Here is a 16622-nt window from a genome sequence, read left to right on the forward strand (position 1 = left end):
AGGTTGCTGCCCGCCAAACTGTGAGGCGCCAAGATACACGGTTTGAGGCGATATCAGCCCACTGGCGGTGGTCAATGTGGCAGGCACCAAGAGATTTCTTTAGGCAGTCCTTGTACCTTTTCTTTGGTGCACCTCTGTCACGGTGGCCAGTGGAGAGCTCGCCATATAACACGATCTTGGGAAGGCGATGGTCCTCCATTCTGGAGACGTGACCCACCCAGCACAGCTGGATCTTCAGCAGCGTGGACTCGATGCTGTCGACCTCTGCCATCTCAAGTACTTCGACGTTAGGGATGAAAGCGCTCCAATGAATGTTGAGGATGGAGCGGAGACAACGCTGGTGGAAGCGTTCTAGGAGCCGTAGGTGATGCCGGTAGAGGACCAGTAGAGGACCCTAACATATATATATATATATATATACTCTATATACTCTGTCACAGTAGGATCAGCAAAAAAAGGTTGTAAATTAAATTAATTGTTGGATTTATATATTAAACTAAATCAATGATTTATCTTCAAAAAATACAACCAAGGTAATGATGATTGTTTGAACTTTTGACTATCAGCTGATTAAGGACAGTCAGCAACGATTTGTGCATGGTAGGCTGTGTTTAACAAATCTTGTCGAGATTTTTGAGGAAGTTACCAGGAAGGTTGAAGAGGGAAAGGCCGTGAATGTTGTTTATATGGACTTTAGTAAGGCCTTTGCCGAGGTTCCACATGAGAGTTTGGTTCAGAAGGTTAGGACACTAGGTATACATAGAGAGGTTGGACCTGATCAGTGCAAGCAGTGTGCAAATGTATGCTGTTGGTTCATTCAGAGCCCCCCTATTATTAACTCTGCAAGGTAAACCAATTTCATATGTAATCAGTGCCAACTGAAGTGTGCACCATTTAAAGTGAGGTTGCATTCGCAAAGAAGAGGATTATTTTCACTTCTGAAGCTGATGAAATTGAGTAGAGAGGTGAGTGTTCACAGCACCACATGGAAGAGAATGAGCTTCGCTGGAGGCCTTGTTGCAGTTAGTGGATAAAATGAGAGATGTATTCAGTCCACAGAGGTTCAAGATCCCTACAATTACAGAATAAGAAAGGAGGTGACTTAGTAGATGAAAGCCTGGAGTCAACCCAATAGAAATGGATGCAGTAGCATAACAGTAAAGTTGGTTCATTTATTCATTTATAACAATGACAGCAACCCAGGATGGAATCCTGCACTAAGAAGTTTGCACGTTCCTTCTGTTCCCGCATGGGAACTTATCGTAGAAACTGGTCTATAGTGAATGACATCTCAGTGGTTCTACACAAAGCCATGGAACACCTGGACTGCAAAGATGTATTTATAAATAAGGATGCTCTTTATCGTAGAAACAGATCTATAGTGAATGACATCTCACTGGTTCTACACAAAGCCATGGAACACCTGGACTGCAAAGATGTATTTATAAATAAGGATGCTCTTTATCGTAGAAACTGATCTATAGTGAATGACATCTCATTGGTTCTACACAAAGCCATGGAACACCTGGACTGCAAAGATGTATTTATAAATAAGGATGCTCTTTATCGTAGAAACAGATCTATAGTGAATGACATCTCACTGATTCTACACAAAGCCATGGAACACCTGGACTGCAAAGATGTATTTATAAATAAGGATGCTCTTTATCGTAGAAACAGATCTATAGTGAATGACATCTCACTGGTTCTACACAAAGCCATGGAACACCTGGACTGCAAAGATGTATTTATAAATAAGGATGCTCTTTATTGACTACAGTTCGGCGTTTAACACCATCATCCCCTCAAAACTGATGAGCAATCTGGGTGCTCCGGTTTCCTCCCATGTTCCAAAAGCGTTCAGGGTCAGTTAATTGGTCACATGGGTGCATTTTGGGCGGCTCAGGTCTGTTGCTGTGCTGTCTATCTTTCTTTCAGTAAAGAAATGGTGAATTCACTTTCAAGGGACATTCACTTCTCATATTACATGCTTCCATCACTCCGCTCCAAACAATCCTTTACAACCAGTTTCATACGACATAATCGTAAGCCACATCATCCTTCATTCACGGCATTGCTGTCATCATCAGGAATGCATCTGATGCCTTGCAGACTCTGCCAGCTATTCAACCATGACAACTACACCAGTCAAACAGATGACACAGCATTTACTTATATGCTCATTTTTCTTGCAGCTGATGGCGCACGAATTTTCAATAACAAAAGCTACTTTATAGGGATAGTCAGCCTGCACAACCTCATGTGTACAGAGGATATGCTCCTGATGATCATTGGCATTATGTTCTTATGGAATGGCTGTGCAAAGACCCTGGGCTGAATCCATTGAATGTCAAGTCACGTCAAATTTATTATCATCTGATTTCATGAAACAGCATCCTCAGATCCCCAGTACAAAACATGCAGATACACAACTAGACATCCTCATATACAGACAAACAATACTCATGCAGGACGAGTATTCATATATACAACCAAATAAGTGTTTCGTAAAATGAGTCTTGGATGGTTAGTTCGGAATGTCATGTTCTTGCCAGACCTAATCCTTCTTTTCACCTTCTTTCAACATTTAAAGTTGATGTAAGCACTCAACCATTCTTCAATGGTCCCTCACCACAACCTTTACCTGTTGCATGGCTCTTTTGTTTACCAAGAACATAAGCCAAGAGTGAGAAACAGAGAGATTGAAGATGGTGAGAAGAAATGCTTAGCATAACAGTTAGTGCAACACAGTTACAGCACCAGTGAGTGGGACCGGGGTTCAAAACCCACATTGCCTGCAAGGAGCTAGTTCGTTCTCCCTGTGTCTGCATGGGTTTTCCCGAAGAGCTCCGGTATCCTTCCACCATTGTTGGTCAATTTGGTGCAATTGAGTGGCACAGACTCATGGGCTGAAAGGACCTGTTACCATGGTGTATGTTTCATCTTGTATCCGTATGTGTGAGTTCTTAGATAACACATGGATGAAGGAAAAGCTTCTTTAAAGTTGTTGTCAGAAGCCCATGAGGCTGAAAACCTCCATTACAGATCTCTCATCCAGCAATCTCGCTATCTGTCTCAGCCCCCTGCTGGCAGCCAAGTATAATCAAACAGGAACTATATCCTTAAGACATTACTAGTAGCAAATGCAAACATGATCACTATCATTACACTGTATATCTAATTTTTTTTTCCAAAAAAACTTGACTCCAAACTTTTCTCCACAGAAGTAAATCATCAAATTATCTGCAAGCCTTGACGCAATGATCCCTTTACATAGCATAGTTCATACCTGGACGTTGGCACTTGATTCTCTCAATGCACTATAATTAAAGTAGAATTTCATGCTGCTTTACATCGTGCCCTGCCTGCCCTGCATATTTCTGCTCAATGGCTGACACCTCTTAAATCTTCCCTCACTTTTCCCATCTCATGGGTTCCAGTCTATCCAGCACATCCTTATCCCAGAAATTATTCCTGTAAATCTCCTTTGGACCTTCTCCTGTGCTTCCCCACATCCTTCCCGCAATGAGGAAACCAGAAAGGAACATTATATTGCAGCTAAGGCTGGGCCAGAGTTATAGAGTAAAACCCCTGGTCTCTGGAATTCAAGCCACCAGCAGCCTCAAGCAACCAACAAAATAAAATTTGAGGAAAATAAATCTCTTATCGTTGTGAAGGTCAGTGGCTTTTCTGTAAACTTGAGGGATGGAAAGTTAATTTTCTAGAATGTTATTGTTCATCTTTCAGGTGGCTCCGTGGAGGAGGAGGAATCTGCAGAGGCAGTGACAGTTAAATGTTTTAAAAGAATGTGACTGAAAATAAAGTGAAATGTTTTAAGGTTTGCATATTCATGCAAGTGAAGACTATTCAGTGTAAGTAACAGTAGTTTTGTCTTTTAAACTGTTAATCTTAATGCAGGAATATTAGTTAGACATTGTAAGAGTAAATCTCAAGAAACCATAAAATGTACTTATCCAGCACCTACCAATCACCATAAGTGCCAGAAAGCAGGAGTTTTACTGAATAGAGGTTCAGCATGACGTCTCTGGTTTTATACTCCATGCCTCAATTGCATATGCGTTATCAATGGCTCTGCGACTTTCTCGACACTTTTCACCAATTCTTCTTCTCCTACGCACTTCAAAGAATAGTTATGTGACTATTATTTATAGTTATGTCCTCAGCCTTCCCACCAAAAGGCATCACTACTCATTTCTCTGCCTTTAACAGCAAATTCTACACTTTTCTCCATGCTTATATCTCAACGATGCCTCTTGGCCTGCTGAGTCCCCCCTAGCAGATTGTTGTTAATGGCATCCTGAAACCACTTGTACAGGTACACAATCCTTTATCCGGAACCCTTGGGAGAGAGAGTGTCCCGAATTTTGGATTTTTCAGGATTTCAGAAAGCCAGATTAAAATTGTGGTGCCATATCCACCCCCACCCCCTTCCAGTCGCGCTGCCATCTCCCCTCACCTTGCCCCGCCTACCCGACTCGAGCTGCCGGACTCCCTCCCCTTGCCCACCCAACTTGCGCTCCCGGTCTCTTCCCCCCCCTCGCCCGCCCGACTTGTGCTGCCATCTCTCTCTCCCCACTTGCTAGATTTTGGAGCTTTCCGGATCTTAGATATCCAGATAAAGGATTGTGTACCTGTACAAGGAACCAGATAGTTCCATTTGTTTTCACATGTTACTCATCTGAGTACAGCAGACAGAAGAAGGTCAGAAGAAGGTCAGCTGAGGAGGATCACATGCACAAATGACTGTGTCTGATCTTAATCCCAAATTTAATTAAAGACCTTGCAGGTCTCAAAACACTATCCCAAATGATACTGTATGCCAAACACATCAAGAAAAATAATATCTTATAACCAAAGTGGGATTAAGACACAACTCTGTCAAGGTTGATAAGGCCAATTTAATGAGCATCCAAACTTTTGGTTCTTACCTGTCTGCCAGGGGACCAAACAACAATGCTCCAGCAAGAAGGCCAATCATTGAACTTGTCCTCGAGAACTGACTTAGCCATTTTCGATCACAAACCAAATTAAACTGGGGAGGCAATAATAATCAGTTAGGAAAAGACAGAATAGTGAGCCTGTTCTATACTATACTAAATTATTATTCAAAAATATTAAAGTGTAGGAATAAAATTGAGTGGTGATTTGGATCTATTCCAGTTCACTTATCGTAGAAACAGATCTACAGTGAATGACATCTCACTGGTTCTACACAAAGCCATGGAACACCTGGACAGCAAAGATGTATTTATTTATTGACTACAGTTCGGCGTTTAACACCATCATCCCCTCAAAACTAATGAGCAATCTCCAAGACCTGGGATTCAACACCCTACTGTGTAATTGATTTCCTCACCCACAGACCGCATTCGGTGAGGATTGGTAAGATCATCTCCTCCATAGATCTACATCAGTACCGGAGCATCACAGGGCTACATTCTTAGCCCTCTGCTCTATTCGCTTTACACCTATGCTAAGTACATTGATGTCAATCAAAGTCTCAAACAACAGTGAACATCACAGATCCTTGCAGCACACCACTGATCTCAGGCCTCCAATCTGAGTAACAACCTTCAAGAACAATCCTCTATCTCTTCCTATTAAACCACTTCTGTATTCAATTGACCAGCTCCCTCTGGACTCGTGTGATAAGATCTTCCAGATGCAAGATCTGCCATGCAAGACCCGGTCAACATCCTTGCTGAGGTCTACATGGATAATGCCTACAACCCTCCCCTCATCAGTCTTCTTGGTCACCTCTCAAAAACTTCAATCCAATTGTTGAAACATGACTTTCCACGTGAAAAGCCTTGATGATGATCTCTAATCAGTTCCTTATTTTCCAAATGCAAATAGATTCTCTCTCTCCAACCCCATACTCACAAAATGTGAAGTTCACCAGAGTGCATTTCTCTGGCTTATCCTTAGAAACCCCTTTTTTTTAATAGAAGCAGAGCAGATGACACTAAAGGTTGGAGGAGATGTGGGTAGTGCAGAAAGCTGTTATAGGTTACATCAGGATATAGAGTTGGGCAGAAGAGAGGCAAATGGAATTCAATCTGGATAAGTGTGAAGTGATGCATTTTGGAGGCTCAAACTTTTCTGCAGAGTGCATGGTTAATGCCAGGATTCTTAACAGTGTGGAAGAACAGAGGGACCATGGGTCCAAAACAAAGATCTCTCAAGGTTGCCATGCAGGTTGATAGGGTAGTTAAGAAGGCTTATGATATGCTGGCCTTCAATAGTCAAGGGATTGAGTTCAAGAGTCGAGAGGTAACGCTGCAGCTCTATAAAACTCTGGTTAGACCACACTGGAATATTGTGTTCAATTCTGGTCATCTCATTACAGGAAGGATGTAGAAGCTATGGAGAGGGTGCAGAGGAAATTTACCAGGACTTTGCCTGGATTGGAGAACGTGCCTTATGTGGCAAAGTTGGTAGAGTTAGAGCTTTTCCTTTTGGAGCAAAGAAAGATGAGAGGTGAATTAAATGAAGTCTTCAAGATTATAACCCTTTTCACACTTGCAACTGGTCCCAGGAATTAACGGGTCCAGCATCAAAGGAAAATCTTCTCAACATTGGAGTGAGACGACATCATCTCATGCTGGGAATAGACTGCCTTGACCCCAAGTACAATCCACAGCGTCTGCAGATGTCAGTGTTGCAATCAGGCAAGTGTAGAATGGGGCAATTGCATTCTGGGATAGAAATGATGCTATTCTTTGCATGAGCATGTTAAACCCCATGGGGAAGTGTGCTGCAGATGTGCTGGAGTCCTAAGTTATTGCAGACACTCCTCCTCCATTCATCCTTTGAAGTTAATATAATATAAAAATAGCAGGCACATTGGGAGAGGATTATAAAAACTGTGAATTATAAAATCAGGTGTGATTTGATGTGATTTTAAAGTAGTTTAAATCAGTGAAAAACATTGCATACACAAACAAATATTAAAAATGTCTTCTTCCAACTAGGGGATAGGGAGATGAAAGAGCTCCTCGCCTTAAGGTTGGAGGAGGGTGCTTGATGTGAGTTATTGGGCACGATTAAAGATGGGTAATTTTATGAGGGTATTGCATCGAAGCTCGGGACAATGGAGTGTCAGAGTGACATAAAAAAGGTCATTAACAAGTTAAGGACACTATAGAGAAGGCATCACCAGGTCATGGACCATAATGGGAGGAGTGGTGCAGACTGTTGGGACTGGCCTTATTTTAACCTGGCATATGACATCTAGGGTACAAGCAGGCAAGCTACACCATTGGCCCTTGTAGGCACCTGCAGGCAACAAGTGGGACTGCTGCACCATCCCTTGAACCCAGATTGCAACCTGAGGCGGAGGTAGGCGAGGTCAAGGAACAAGATGCCCCTTTTACCTTGTCTGCTCCAGATCCATCAACTATCCCAGTTCCTCATCTGCTCCTGGTACCTTCCCCCCACCTTTACTGCAACCCCTCCTTCTGCCTCATCCCCTGCCACTACCTCAACTGCCCGTCAGACTGCAACTGACCAGATGACAACAGCCGAAAAAACAGGGATCACATTTCCTGCTGCACTGGAAGCTGGTAAGACTCATAATTAATATGTTCAATGTCAATTCATGGTCATGACATGGCATCTAATTCACATATGTGTCTCACCTCTACCCAGGAGGCAGAAGGAGGCAGAAACTTAAGAAACCCACAAAAAGGCAGGAGGCGGCAACCGAGATGCATGGGCATCTATCTGAAATAGACCAGATGGACCAAGAAAGAGAACAGGACTGAAGGGAGAGGCAGGTGGAGATGTTGCAGGGGCTAATACAGGAGCAATGGTTGACACAGCAACAGACCGAAAGTCAGGAACGTGGCACCAACAGACAGGAGCACCAGGCAAACAGCAATGGATTCGCACACCTGATAAGTGAGATTAGGCAGGAGATGCAGGCACTGACTGCAGGGATAACGAGAATTGCCTCATACATCAAAGTAATTGTGCAAGTCCAGCCTTGCCTCTCCACCATCCAGTCTCCTTCCTCCATTGGTAGGCCTCCTGCCTCCTTCCTCCACTTCCCAACCAGCCTCCTTCCCACGAGCTTCCCCCTCCTTTCAACCATCTTCCGCCTCCATGCTGCCATAAGCCTCACAGCATACCCCTCCCTCCTCTCACCACCGTCAGCCCTCCCCTTTCTATTCTTCTCCCTCCTATCGCCCTACACAGCCTTGCTCATCCCACTGCTATCTTCCGGCTCCAATGTGAACCCTGCCCATATGCCAACCATCATCACCTCCTCAAGCAGGGCACCCTCACCACGGGGTGGTGTGGAGGGTTCAGCTGATCACTCCCTCATTGGCCATTATCCCAGCTCCTACATTCATCTGCTTGAGGAAGAGGATGAGAATGTCCAATGAAAAGTTTCGCATTATCTGTTTATTATTGAAATCGTTCTGTTTACATTTTTTGTGGTATGTTGAACTAATGTTTTCCACATGTGCACCACATTGCCTTGATCACTTGTGAAGGTTCGTTAAAGATTTATGGTAGTGAAGAGATGCCATCAATGTGTGATCAATATGTTAATGTTTTATTCCAGAAAGTTTTTGTACTGCCTTTATTGACAATTTTGGTCTCGGTTTACACAAGACATTCCAATGATTATTGAAGAGGTTTTATTTTAGAGATCAGATTTTGAGAGGGAGGAGAGCCAGTACCTTTTCACAGGGTGAGAATAATAAACACCAAGGAACATCTGTACAAAGTGGGGGAGGAAACTTTAGGGGTGATGTCCAGGGTCATTTTTGTTTTTCTTTTTACATAGGGTGCCTGGAATGTGTTCCCAGGGGTGATGGTGAAGGCTTGAGCAATAGGGGGATTTAAAAGACTCTTAGACAGCTCATGGTTGAAGAAAAAATAGAGGGTTATGAGGTAGGGAAGGTTTTGAGTTTTCAATAGATTTATATAGGTCAGCACAACATTGTGGGCTGAAGGGCCTGAACTGTGCATTAATTAGTTACCCTCCAGTCTTCTCGCACCTTACCCAGGCTTAATGATGATGCAAATATCTCTGCCAGGGCTCTTGCAATTTCTTCCCTATGCAATTACAATGTCCCCTCACTGGCATCCACTCCTAAAGAAAATGATCTGTCAAAATAAGGAGATTTTAAAACAGGGTAATGGCATACCATCTCCTTTAAATTTTCCAAAGCTGTCTGACAAACTTTAGTCCACACAAATTTCTCCCCTTTCTTCAAAAGATTGGTTAAAGGAGGAGTAACCTCAGCAAAATTTCTGCAAAATTTCCTATTATATCCTGCCATTCCTAAAAACCTTCTCACTGCTCATTGGGAATAGGAAATTCAGAAATTGCATTCGCCTTAGCTTGAATAGGTGCAACTTGGTCATGACCAACTACATTACCTAAGTAGTTTACCGTGGCATTTGCAAATTTACTTTTTGCTAAATTAACAGTTAAGTTTGCTTTGGATAATCTTCCAAACAATTTGTCCATTTCCCTCAGATGTTCTTCCCATCTGTCACTTTTTGTGACCAAGTCATCAATATAAGCATCTCTATGTGTTAACCCTTGGATTACAGAATTAATTATCCTTTGGAAGGATAAAATGCAGGGGCATTTTTCATGCCAATAGGTAACACTCTTACAAACCAGATGAAGTTACAAAGCCAAAATAATCTTTCCTCTCTCAGTTAGAGGCACACACCAGTAACCCTTCAACAAATCCACCTTAATAAGAAATTTATCTTTCCCAATTTTATCAATACAGTCATCTATTCTCGGAATAGGATAAGCATCTGTTTTAGTTACTGAAATAACCTTCCTGTAATATGTATAGAACCTAACAGTTCCATCTTGTTTTGGTACCAGAACACAAGGAGAACTCCAAGCTGAGTTTGAATGTCTAATAATATCATATTTGAACATATATTTCACCTCCTGATCCATGATTTTACTCTTCTAAATGGTTATTCTATATGGGTGTTGTTTTATGAGGCTTGCCTCTCCCACATCCACATCGTGATAAATCACTGATGCCCTTTTTGGCACATTAAGAAACAAATTTGCATATTTCAAAACTAATTATTTCAATTGCATCTGTTCTTGCAACTTTCCTCCAAATTTTCCAAAATTGCTGAGTTATACAGGAGCACATGAACCGTGGTTTCTTTAAGGTTACCCTCACAAGTTTCTGTTTCCATAATCTTATGATCCATAACTTCCTCAACCCTGTCAACAACTAACACCTCTGATACAGATTGTTCTCCACCACCCTTATCCTCATAATAAGGTTTCAACATATTTATGTGACTAACCTTCGATCTGGAGTATTTACAACATAGTTAACATCATTCAGTTTTGACTTAACTACATATGGTCCAGAAAATCTAGCTCTCAAAGGAGTGTCATGTGTTGGGAACAAAATTAAAACTTTACTTCCTGACTTAAAATTCCTCACTTAAGATTTCCTGTCAAATAAACATTTCGTTTTACCCTGAGGAATTTATAAATTCTTGACCCAAAGTCCATACTTTTTGTTACCTATCTTTAAATTTAGAAACATAATCCAGCAAGTCCAACTGCAAATCCTCATTAACCCACTGTTCTTTTATCAACATTAAAGGTCCTCTAATCTGATGTCCAAACACAATTTCAAAAGGGCTGAAACCTAATGAATCCTGTACAGACTCGATTGCCGCAAATAGCAATAAATGAATACCTTCATCCCAGTCTTTCCCTTTCTCCGGACAATAAATCCTCATCATATTTTTAAGAGTAGAATGAAATCTTTCCAAAGCTCCCTGAATTTCAGGATGGTACACAGATGAAGTGATCTGTTTTACTCCCAACTCATAAATCAACTGCTGAAACAACCTGGGCATAAAGTTAAATCCTTGATCACTCTGGATCTCCTTAGGTAATCCAAAAAATCTTTCCAAAGCTTTTACCACCACTTTGGCTTTAATATTCCTTAATGGTATAGCCTCTGGAATCTCGACACTGTACACATAATGGTTAATGTACTGATTCCCAGACTTAGTTTTAGGCAGGGGACCTACACAATCCACAATAACCCTAGTGAAAGGTTTCCCAATAACAGGAATAGGTTGTAATGGAGCTACTGGAGGACCCTGGTTAGGTTTCCCCACAACCTGACAAAAGTGACATGTCGGCACCAATTTATAATATCCGTCCTCAAACCAGGCCAGAAAAATTGTTTCAAAATCTTATTCATGGTTTTCTTCACGCAAAGATGACCACCCAAAGGAGTACTGTGGGCTAGATTTAAAATTTCATTCCTGTAATTTCTAGGAACAACCATCTGATGAATCAGCCCCCCTCTCCACACTCTTCATTAGCAGAAATATCAAAAGGTCTCAATTTTCTCATCAACAATTCACCCTTCAAGTAATATCCACAAGCCATTTCTTTAATCTTCTGTTTAGTTACTGCTTTGTATCTTAAGTAAATAAGATCATCATCCGTCCTCTTGCTGAATTAACTCTTTCCTTGACAAAAAGAAATCCTGACTCTCACAATTAACCTGCTCTTTCAAGATTATTTCAGAAGCACTGGGCAAGTCTCTATCAATGGGATCTTCTTCAGTTTTCATCATTTTCTTAGTCACAGACCTTGTTACAGCACATGTAGGATATATCTCACAATAATCTTCCACCTCATCCTTACTAGGCTGATTTATTAATCTCAAAACTGACCCAACGTTATCCTCTACCAAATCATTCCCTAATAAAAATGAGACTCCTTGCGTGGGTAACTTTGAAATAACTCCTACTACAACAGGTCCTTTAACTAATTCTGAATTCAGCACTATGTTGTGAAGAGATATTAACTCTACCTCACCTCTACTCAAAGTCATCTCCCCTATGTCAGTCTTTGGATCAAGAATTAAAACATTTTCCAACAACAGTGACTGAGCAGCCCCAGTATCTCTAAGAAATTTAACTGGTACCTGTGATTCTCCCTCCTTTACTGAAACCAAGCCCTCTGACACAAAAGGCTTGAAAGCATCCGTAATTCCCTTACCAGATTTGGAACATCTGGCCTCCTTAAATTCACCTGTCTGAATACATGCTTCTGGTAAAACCTCCTTTTCTTGTGTCTTTTTCAACACAAAACAATTCACAATAACATGACCGGGTTTATTACAAAGATGACATACAAATCCAGAAGTTCTCTCCTTTCCTATCTTACCTTCATCTTTTCTCTTAACATTCTCCCCAGCCTTAATTTCAGGCTTACTAGTCTGCTCCACATTAACCTTCTGAACAGGCTTATTAATCTGCTCCACATTAACTCCCTGAAAACACCTGCTATTCTGAAATGTATTTTTGTGAATCAGGGCATATTCATCCGCTAACCTATCCATTTGCCGCCACGTCCCCACATCTCTCTCATCCAGATATAATTTAATCTTATTTAGAACAACCCTTTTAATTTCCTCAAATAATGTGAATTCTCTCAATCTTTCAAAATCTTTATTTATTTCTTTTGAGGTTCCCCAATGGTCAAAACATAGAGATTTCTTCAGAGCAAAATCCATACAAGATTGGCTCCATGTTTTGCTCCTAAATTTTTGTCTATATACTTCTGGAACCAACTCATAAGCTTTCAATACTGCCTGTTTCTTTGGCTTGGCTTCGCGGATGAAGATTTATGGAGGGGGTAAAAGTCCACGTCAGCTGCAGGCTCGTTTGTGGCTAACAAGTCCGATGCGGGACAGGCAGACACGGTTGCAGCGGCTGCAGGGGAAAAATGGTTGGTTGGGGTTGGGTGTTGGGTTTTTCCTCCTTTGCCTTTTGTCAGTGAGGTGGGCTCTGCGGTCTTCTTCAAAGGAGGTTGCTGCCCGCCAAACTGTGAGGCGCCAAGATGCACGGTTTGAGGCGATATCAGCCCACTGGCGGTGGTCAATGTGGCAGGCACCAAGAGATTTCTTTAGGCAGTCCTTGTACCTTTTCTTTGGTGCACCTCTGTCACGGTGGCCAGTGGAGAGCTCGCCATATAACACGATCTTGGGAAGGCGATGGTCCTCCATTCTGGAGACGTGACCCACCCAGCGCAGCTGGATCTTCATCCCTAACTGCCTGTTTAACAGTATCATAATTTGCCACTAGCTCTGTAGTCAAACCAGAGTTTGCAATTTGTGCTTTTCCCTTCAATACTCTTTGGAGCATTTTTCTTTTGGCCATCTTAAGCTCTCAGCAACCTTTTCAAAAAGCTGAAAATAAGTATCTATATCTCCTTCATCAAAAGGAGGAACTAGATTCACCTCTCCACTAGCCAAAAACCTCTCCCCAGGAGTTACAGCCTCAATTCTCAATTCAGCCTCCATCTCAATTTTTAACTTCTCTAATTGAAACTATCTGTCCCTTTCCTCATCCTCCCTCCATCTTTCACCCACCTCTAACTCATATTTCCTCTGGTTTTCAGCTTCCACTCCCTCATTTTGTTGTTTCTGCCACTCAAAATTCCCTTTCGTTCTTTCTTCTTCCACCCTCAGTTTCTCCAACTCTAATTGCAATTCAACAGATCTATCCTCCGGAAAATTATCTGTCTTTCTCAACAAATTTTCCCTTACCTATTGATATGCCATAGACATGGACCAGTAAAGTATTATACCAATAGTGGGCTTTTATTAGCAGCTAAAACCACCTCTAACTGGTCAGTGGGAAAGCATTTCCATTTGTTATACCGGTAGGGTTAAGTATCTCTACAGACAAAGCCAATAGCAAGCGACACATCATCACATACATGACCACCCCCCCCCCCCCCACCCCATGCAAAATCGACCAATTTTAATAAAATACAATAACGGCCAAAGCAAAAGCAAAAAGATTACAGAAGAGCAAGGGTTAGAATAAATGAGAATACTGAGTAAAAAAAAACAAGCTGCGAGTCTGAGAAAACACACTGCAACTGAGCTCATTGTAATCATAGCAAAGATTAGAAATGATCTTGTAAGACAGACATGTTGACCTATGCAAAGGCACAGATGGGGGAGACTTATCTCCAACTGAAGGACTTCTGTCACCAGGTGTGGAAGGGAGTGGAGAGCATGGGGAAACATTCTCATGAAATGAATGTTGCTCCTCGGGCGTTTCTCGAGATGGGGAGTGTAAAAAAGGAGTCAGGTCAGTGGAAGGGCTAGCAGGCTGTAGACTAGGCGAGGCCTGATCCCTAAGGGAAAGTGTCCTTTCTTCCATCAGGAAAAATAATCTGAGCATACTGCAGATTAGCATGAAACAGTTGCACATGCTCGATGAGCAGGTCAGCCTTGCTGGGTCTAATGTTTTCTCAACAAAATTTCTCTGGGTTTAGATAGCCATGTTGGCAAGGTTGATCCAGTTTTCGCTTTTCTAGGGAAAAGAAAAAGACGTTGGTGAGGAGTTTCATTGGTAGCGTACGAAACAAAGTACGGATAGAGTTTAAAGCCTCTGGCAGCACCTCTTGCCAGGGACTGGTGGGGAGACCTTTTGATTTTAGTGCTAGAGTAACAGCTTTCCAGATTGTACCATTACTGCGCTCTACTTGGCCTTTACTCCATGGATTGTATGACTTGTAGCTAAACCCCTATCAAGAAGGTATTGCCTAAGTTCAGAACTCATAAAAGCTGACCCTCTGTCACTAAGAATGAAGTTAGGATAACCGAAAATACTGAAAAACATATCAAGACATTAATAACAGAACATGTTGAAATATCAGCACATGGTGTAGCGAAGGTGAAACGAGAGAATTCATCAATGATGTTAGGGAAATAGGTATTCTTATTATTTGAGGGTAGTGGTCCTTTAAAATCTACACTGAGGCATTCAAATGTTCAAGACACCTTAATCAACATGAAAGCGTTAAGTTTATAAGGTTTATACTCAGAAAGGGCAAATAGGTTATAGTTATTTGTATTTAGTCTTCAGAGTTCATTGCTTTTTTTTCCAAAATGTTATGCATTCACGTATAAAGTCTGCTTTTAATCTGTTCTTTTATTATTTGTAATCTCTCATTTTATGTACTTACTCTGAATATGTGCTCTTTATTCTTTCCTGTCATAGGTTATCATTGCCCACATTGGTACTTTTCTCACTAACCTCATCTCTCTGATTTATGAACACCTATTTTGTTTAATATTCACTGATATTCTTGTTCACCAAATCACATCATTCTTAAGTACCTGATTGAATCAAAAGTATAATGTATCCATCTCCACATTGCAACGTGAGAAATGGGAACTGTTGACTGTGCTTTTTCCCATTTCCAGCTGGGATGGTTTGTGTGAGGTCTTGTATGTTCTTGTAGTCTTATCTAGTTCTTTGATGATTTTGCCATCTTGATATTCCTACACATGGTCTAATCCAATTGCTTTCAAACTCACTACACATTATTGTTTCTCTTTTTCCCCCTGAAAATGACATTGCATTTCAAAGCGGGCTACTGGTGACTGCGGTCAAGAGACTTGCACCAGGCTGTGGACTGCTGGAGACTGGCTTGAGAATGGCTGAAGGGGTACCAGGTATTAGAACCGAGATGCAAGAGGATGCTGAGGACGTCCTGATATTTTAATAGGTTTGGACCTGGATCTTGGGTTGCCGATGGTTTGGACTGAATTCTGTGTTACTACAGAGACTGTGGGAATACTGGAGGCAAATCTACGAACACTCAGTGACTCTTTTGCTTCTCTTTCTCTGACAATAAGGGGCACAGGGCAATTTCTGCTGATGGTGAATCCTTGTCTGTCTTACAGGAGGCCAATGGAAATTTTGTGCAATATTTTTCTTATGTGACAATAACATTACCTTGAATTAAATTTTACAACAAATAAGTACATGGCAACGAAATTAATATTCCAATCTCTCTTGTCCATAATCTGCAAATGTGCAGCCAATGGTGGCATTTGCAGGGACATTATCAAAGACAAATTATGTACACTATAATTTAAAAAGCCACAAACCTCTGTAACTATGGTCGATCTATATTGTGACAAGTTGTATATCCATCCTTCTTCACATTTTACCGTGGTCTCATTTGCATGTAACAAAATCCACTCCATATCTTTATCTGGGTGAGGCACGTACATTTTACATTTTTGATAAGATCCATCCTTTTCTTTTGGAATTGTCAGGAGCAATTGTTCTTCTCTGGTTAAGTCATTCGTGATGTTTAGAATCCAGTCGGCCTGACAACGATGCTGAGCGTTCGCTCCAGTAAAAACCTGGGCAAGTAAGTGGAATCCTGCAAACATGTATGTGAAACCTATCAACACCAGCAAACGTTTTTGAAATGGACCAAATTCTCCCACGTTCTTAAGAATTTCACCAAACTCGCTCATCTTGACTTTTGATGAACAGTATGTGTTTTCTAAATCAAGCAATGTACAAAGTCTGAACTAGTACAAAGCAACTGGATTAACACTCTTTCATTGTTGTCTACAATTAACCAGACACAGTTAATTTTTATAATGAATAAAGGTGAAAAATGTCATCTCACAGCACAGTTCAAAAATTACGGAGAATGATGCATGTTAAGAACACATCTAATCCTCTCAATTAAAAGAAGGGTATGAAACCTGGAAATTCCAAGTGTACTTAAAATTAAATTC

The 16622-nt window shown here is 41.3% G+C and overlaps 1 protein-coding gene across 1 annotated transcript in view; it reads right to left on the bottom strand.

Moving 5' to 3' along the window:
• Positions 1 to 16352, bottom strand: part of slc22a13b (solute carrier family 22 member 13b) — a 47761-nt gene extending 31409 nt beyond the window's left edge. Inside the window, exons 1-2 of the mRNA XM_069915446.1 lie at positions 15975 to 16352; positions 4950 to 5053 (exon numbers count right to left, since the gene is read on the bottom strand). Of these exons, the coding sequence (XP_069771547.1) occupies positions 4950 to 5053; positions 15975 to 16352 (482 nt within the window). The remainder of the gene's footprint in view (positions 1 to 4949; positions 5054 to 15974) is intronic.
• Between the last annotated feature and the right edge of the window lie 270 nt (positions 16353 to 16622).

Source organism: Narcine bancroftii, chromosome 2, assembly GCF_036971445.1.
Source record: "Narcine bancroftii isolate sNarBan1 chromosome 2, sNarBan1.hap1, whole genome shotgun sequence".
Lineage (NCBI taxonomy): Eukaryota > Metazoa > Chordata > Chondrichthyes > Torpediniformes > Narcinidae > Narcine > Narcine bancroftii.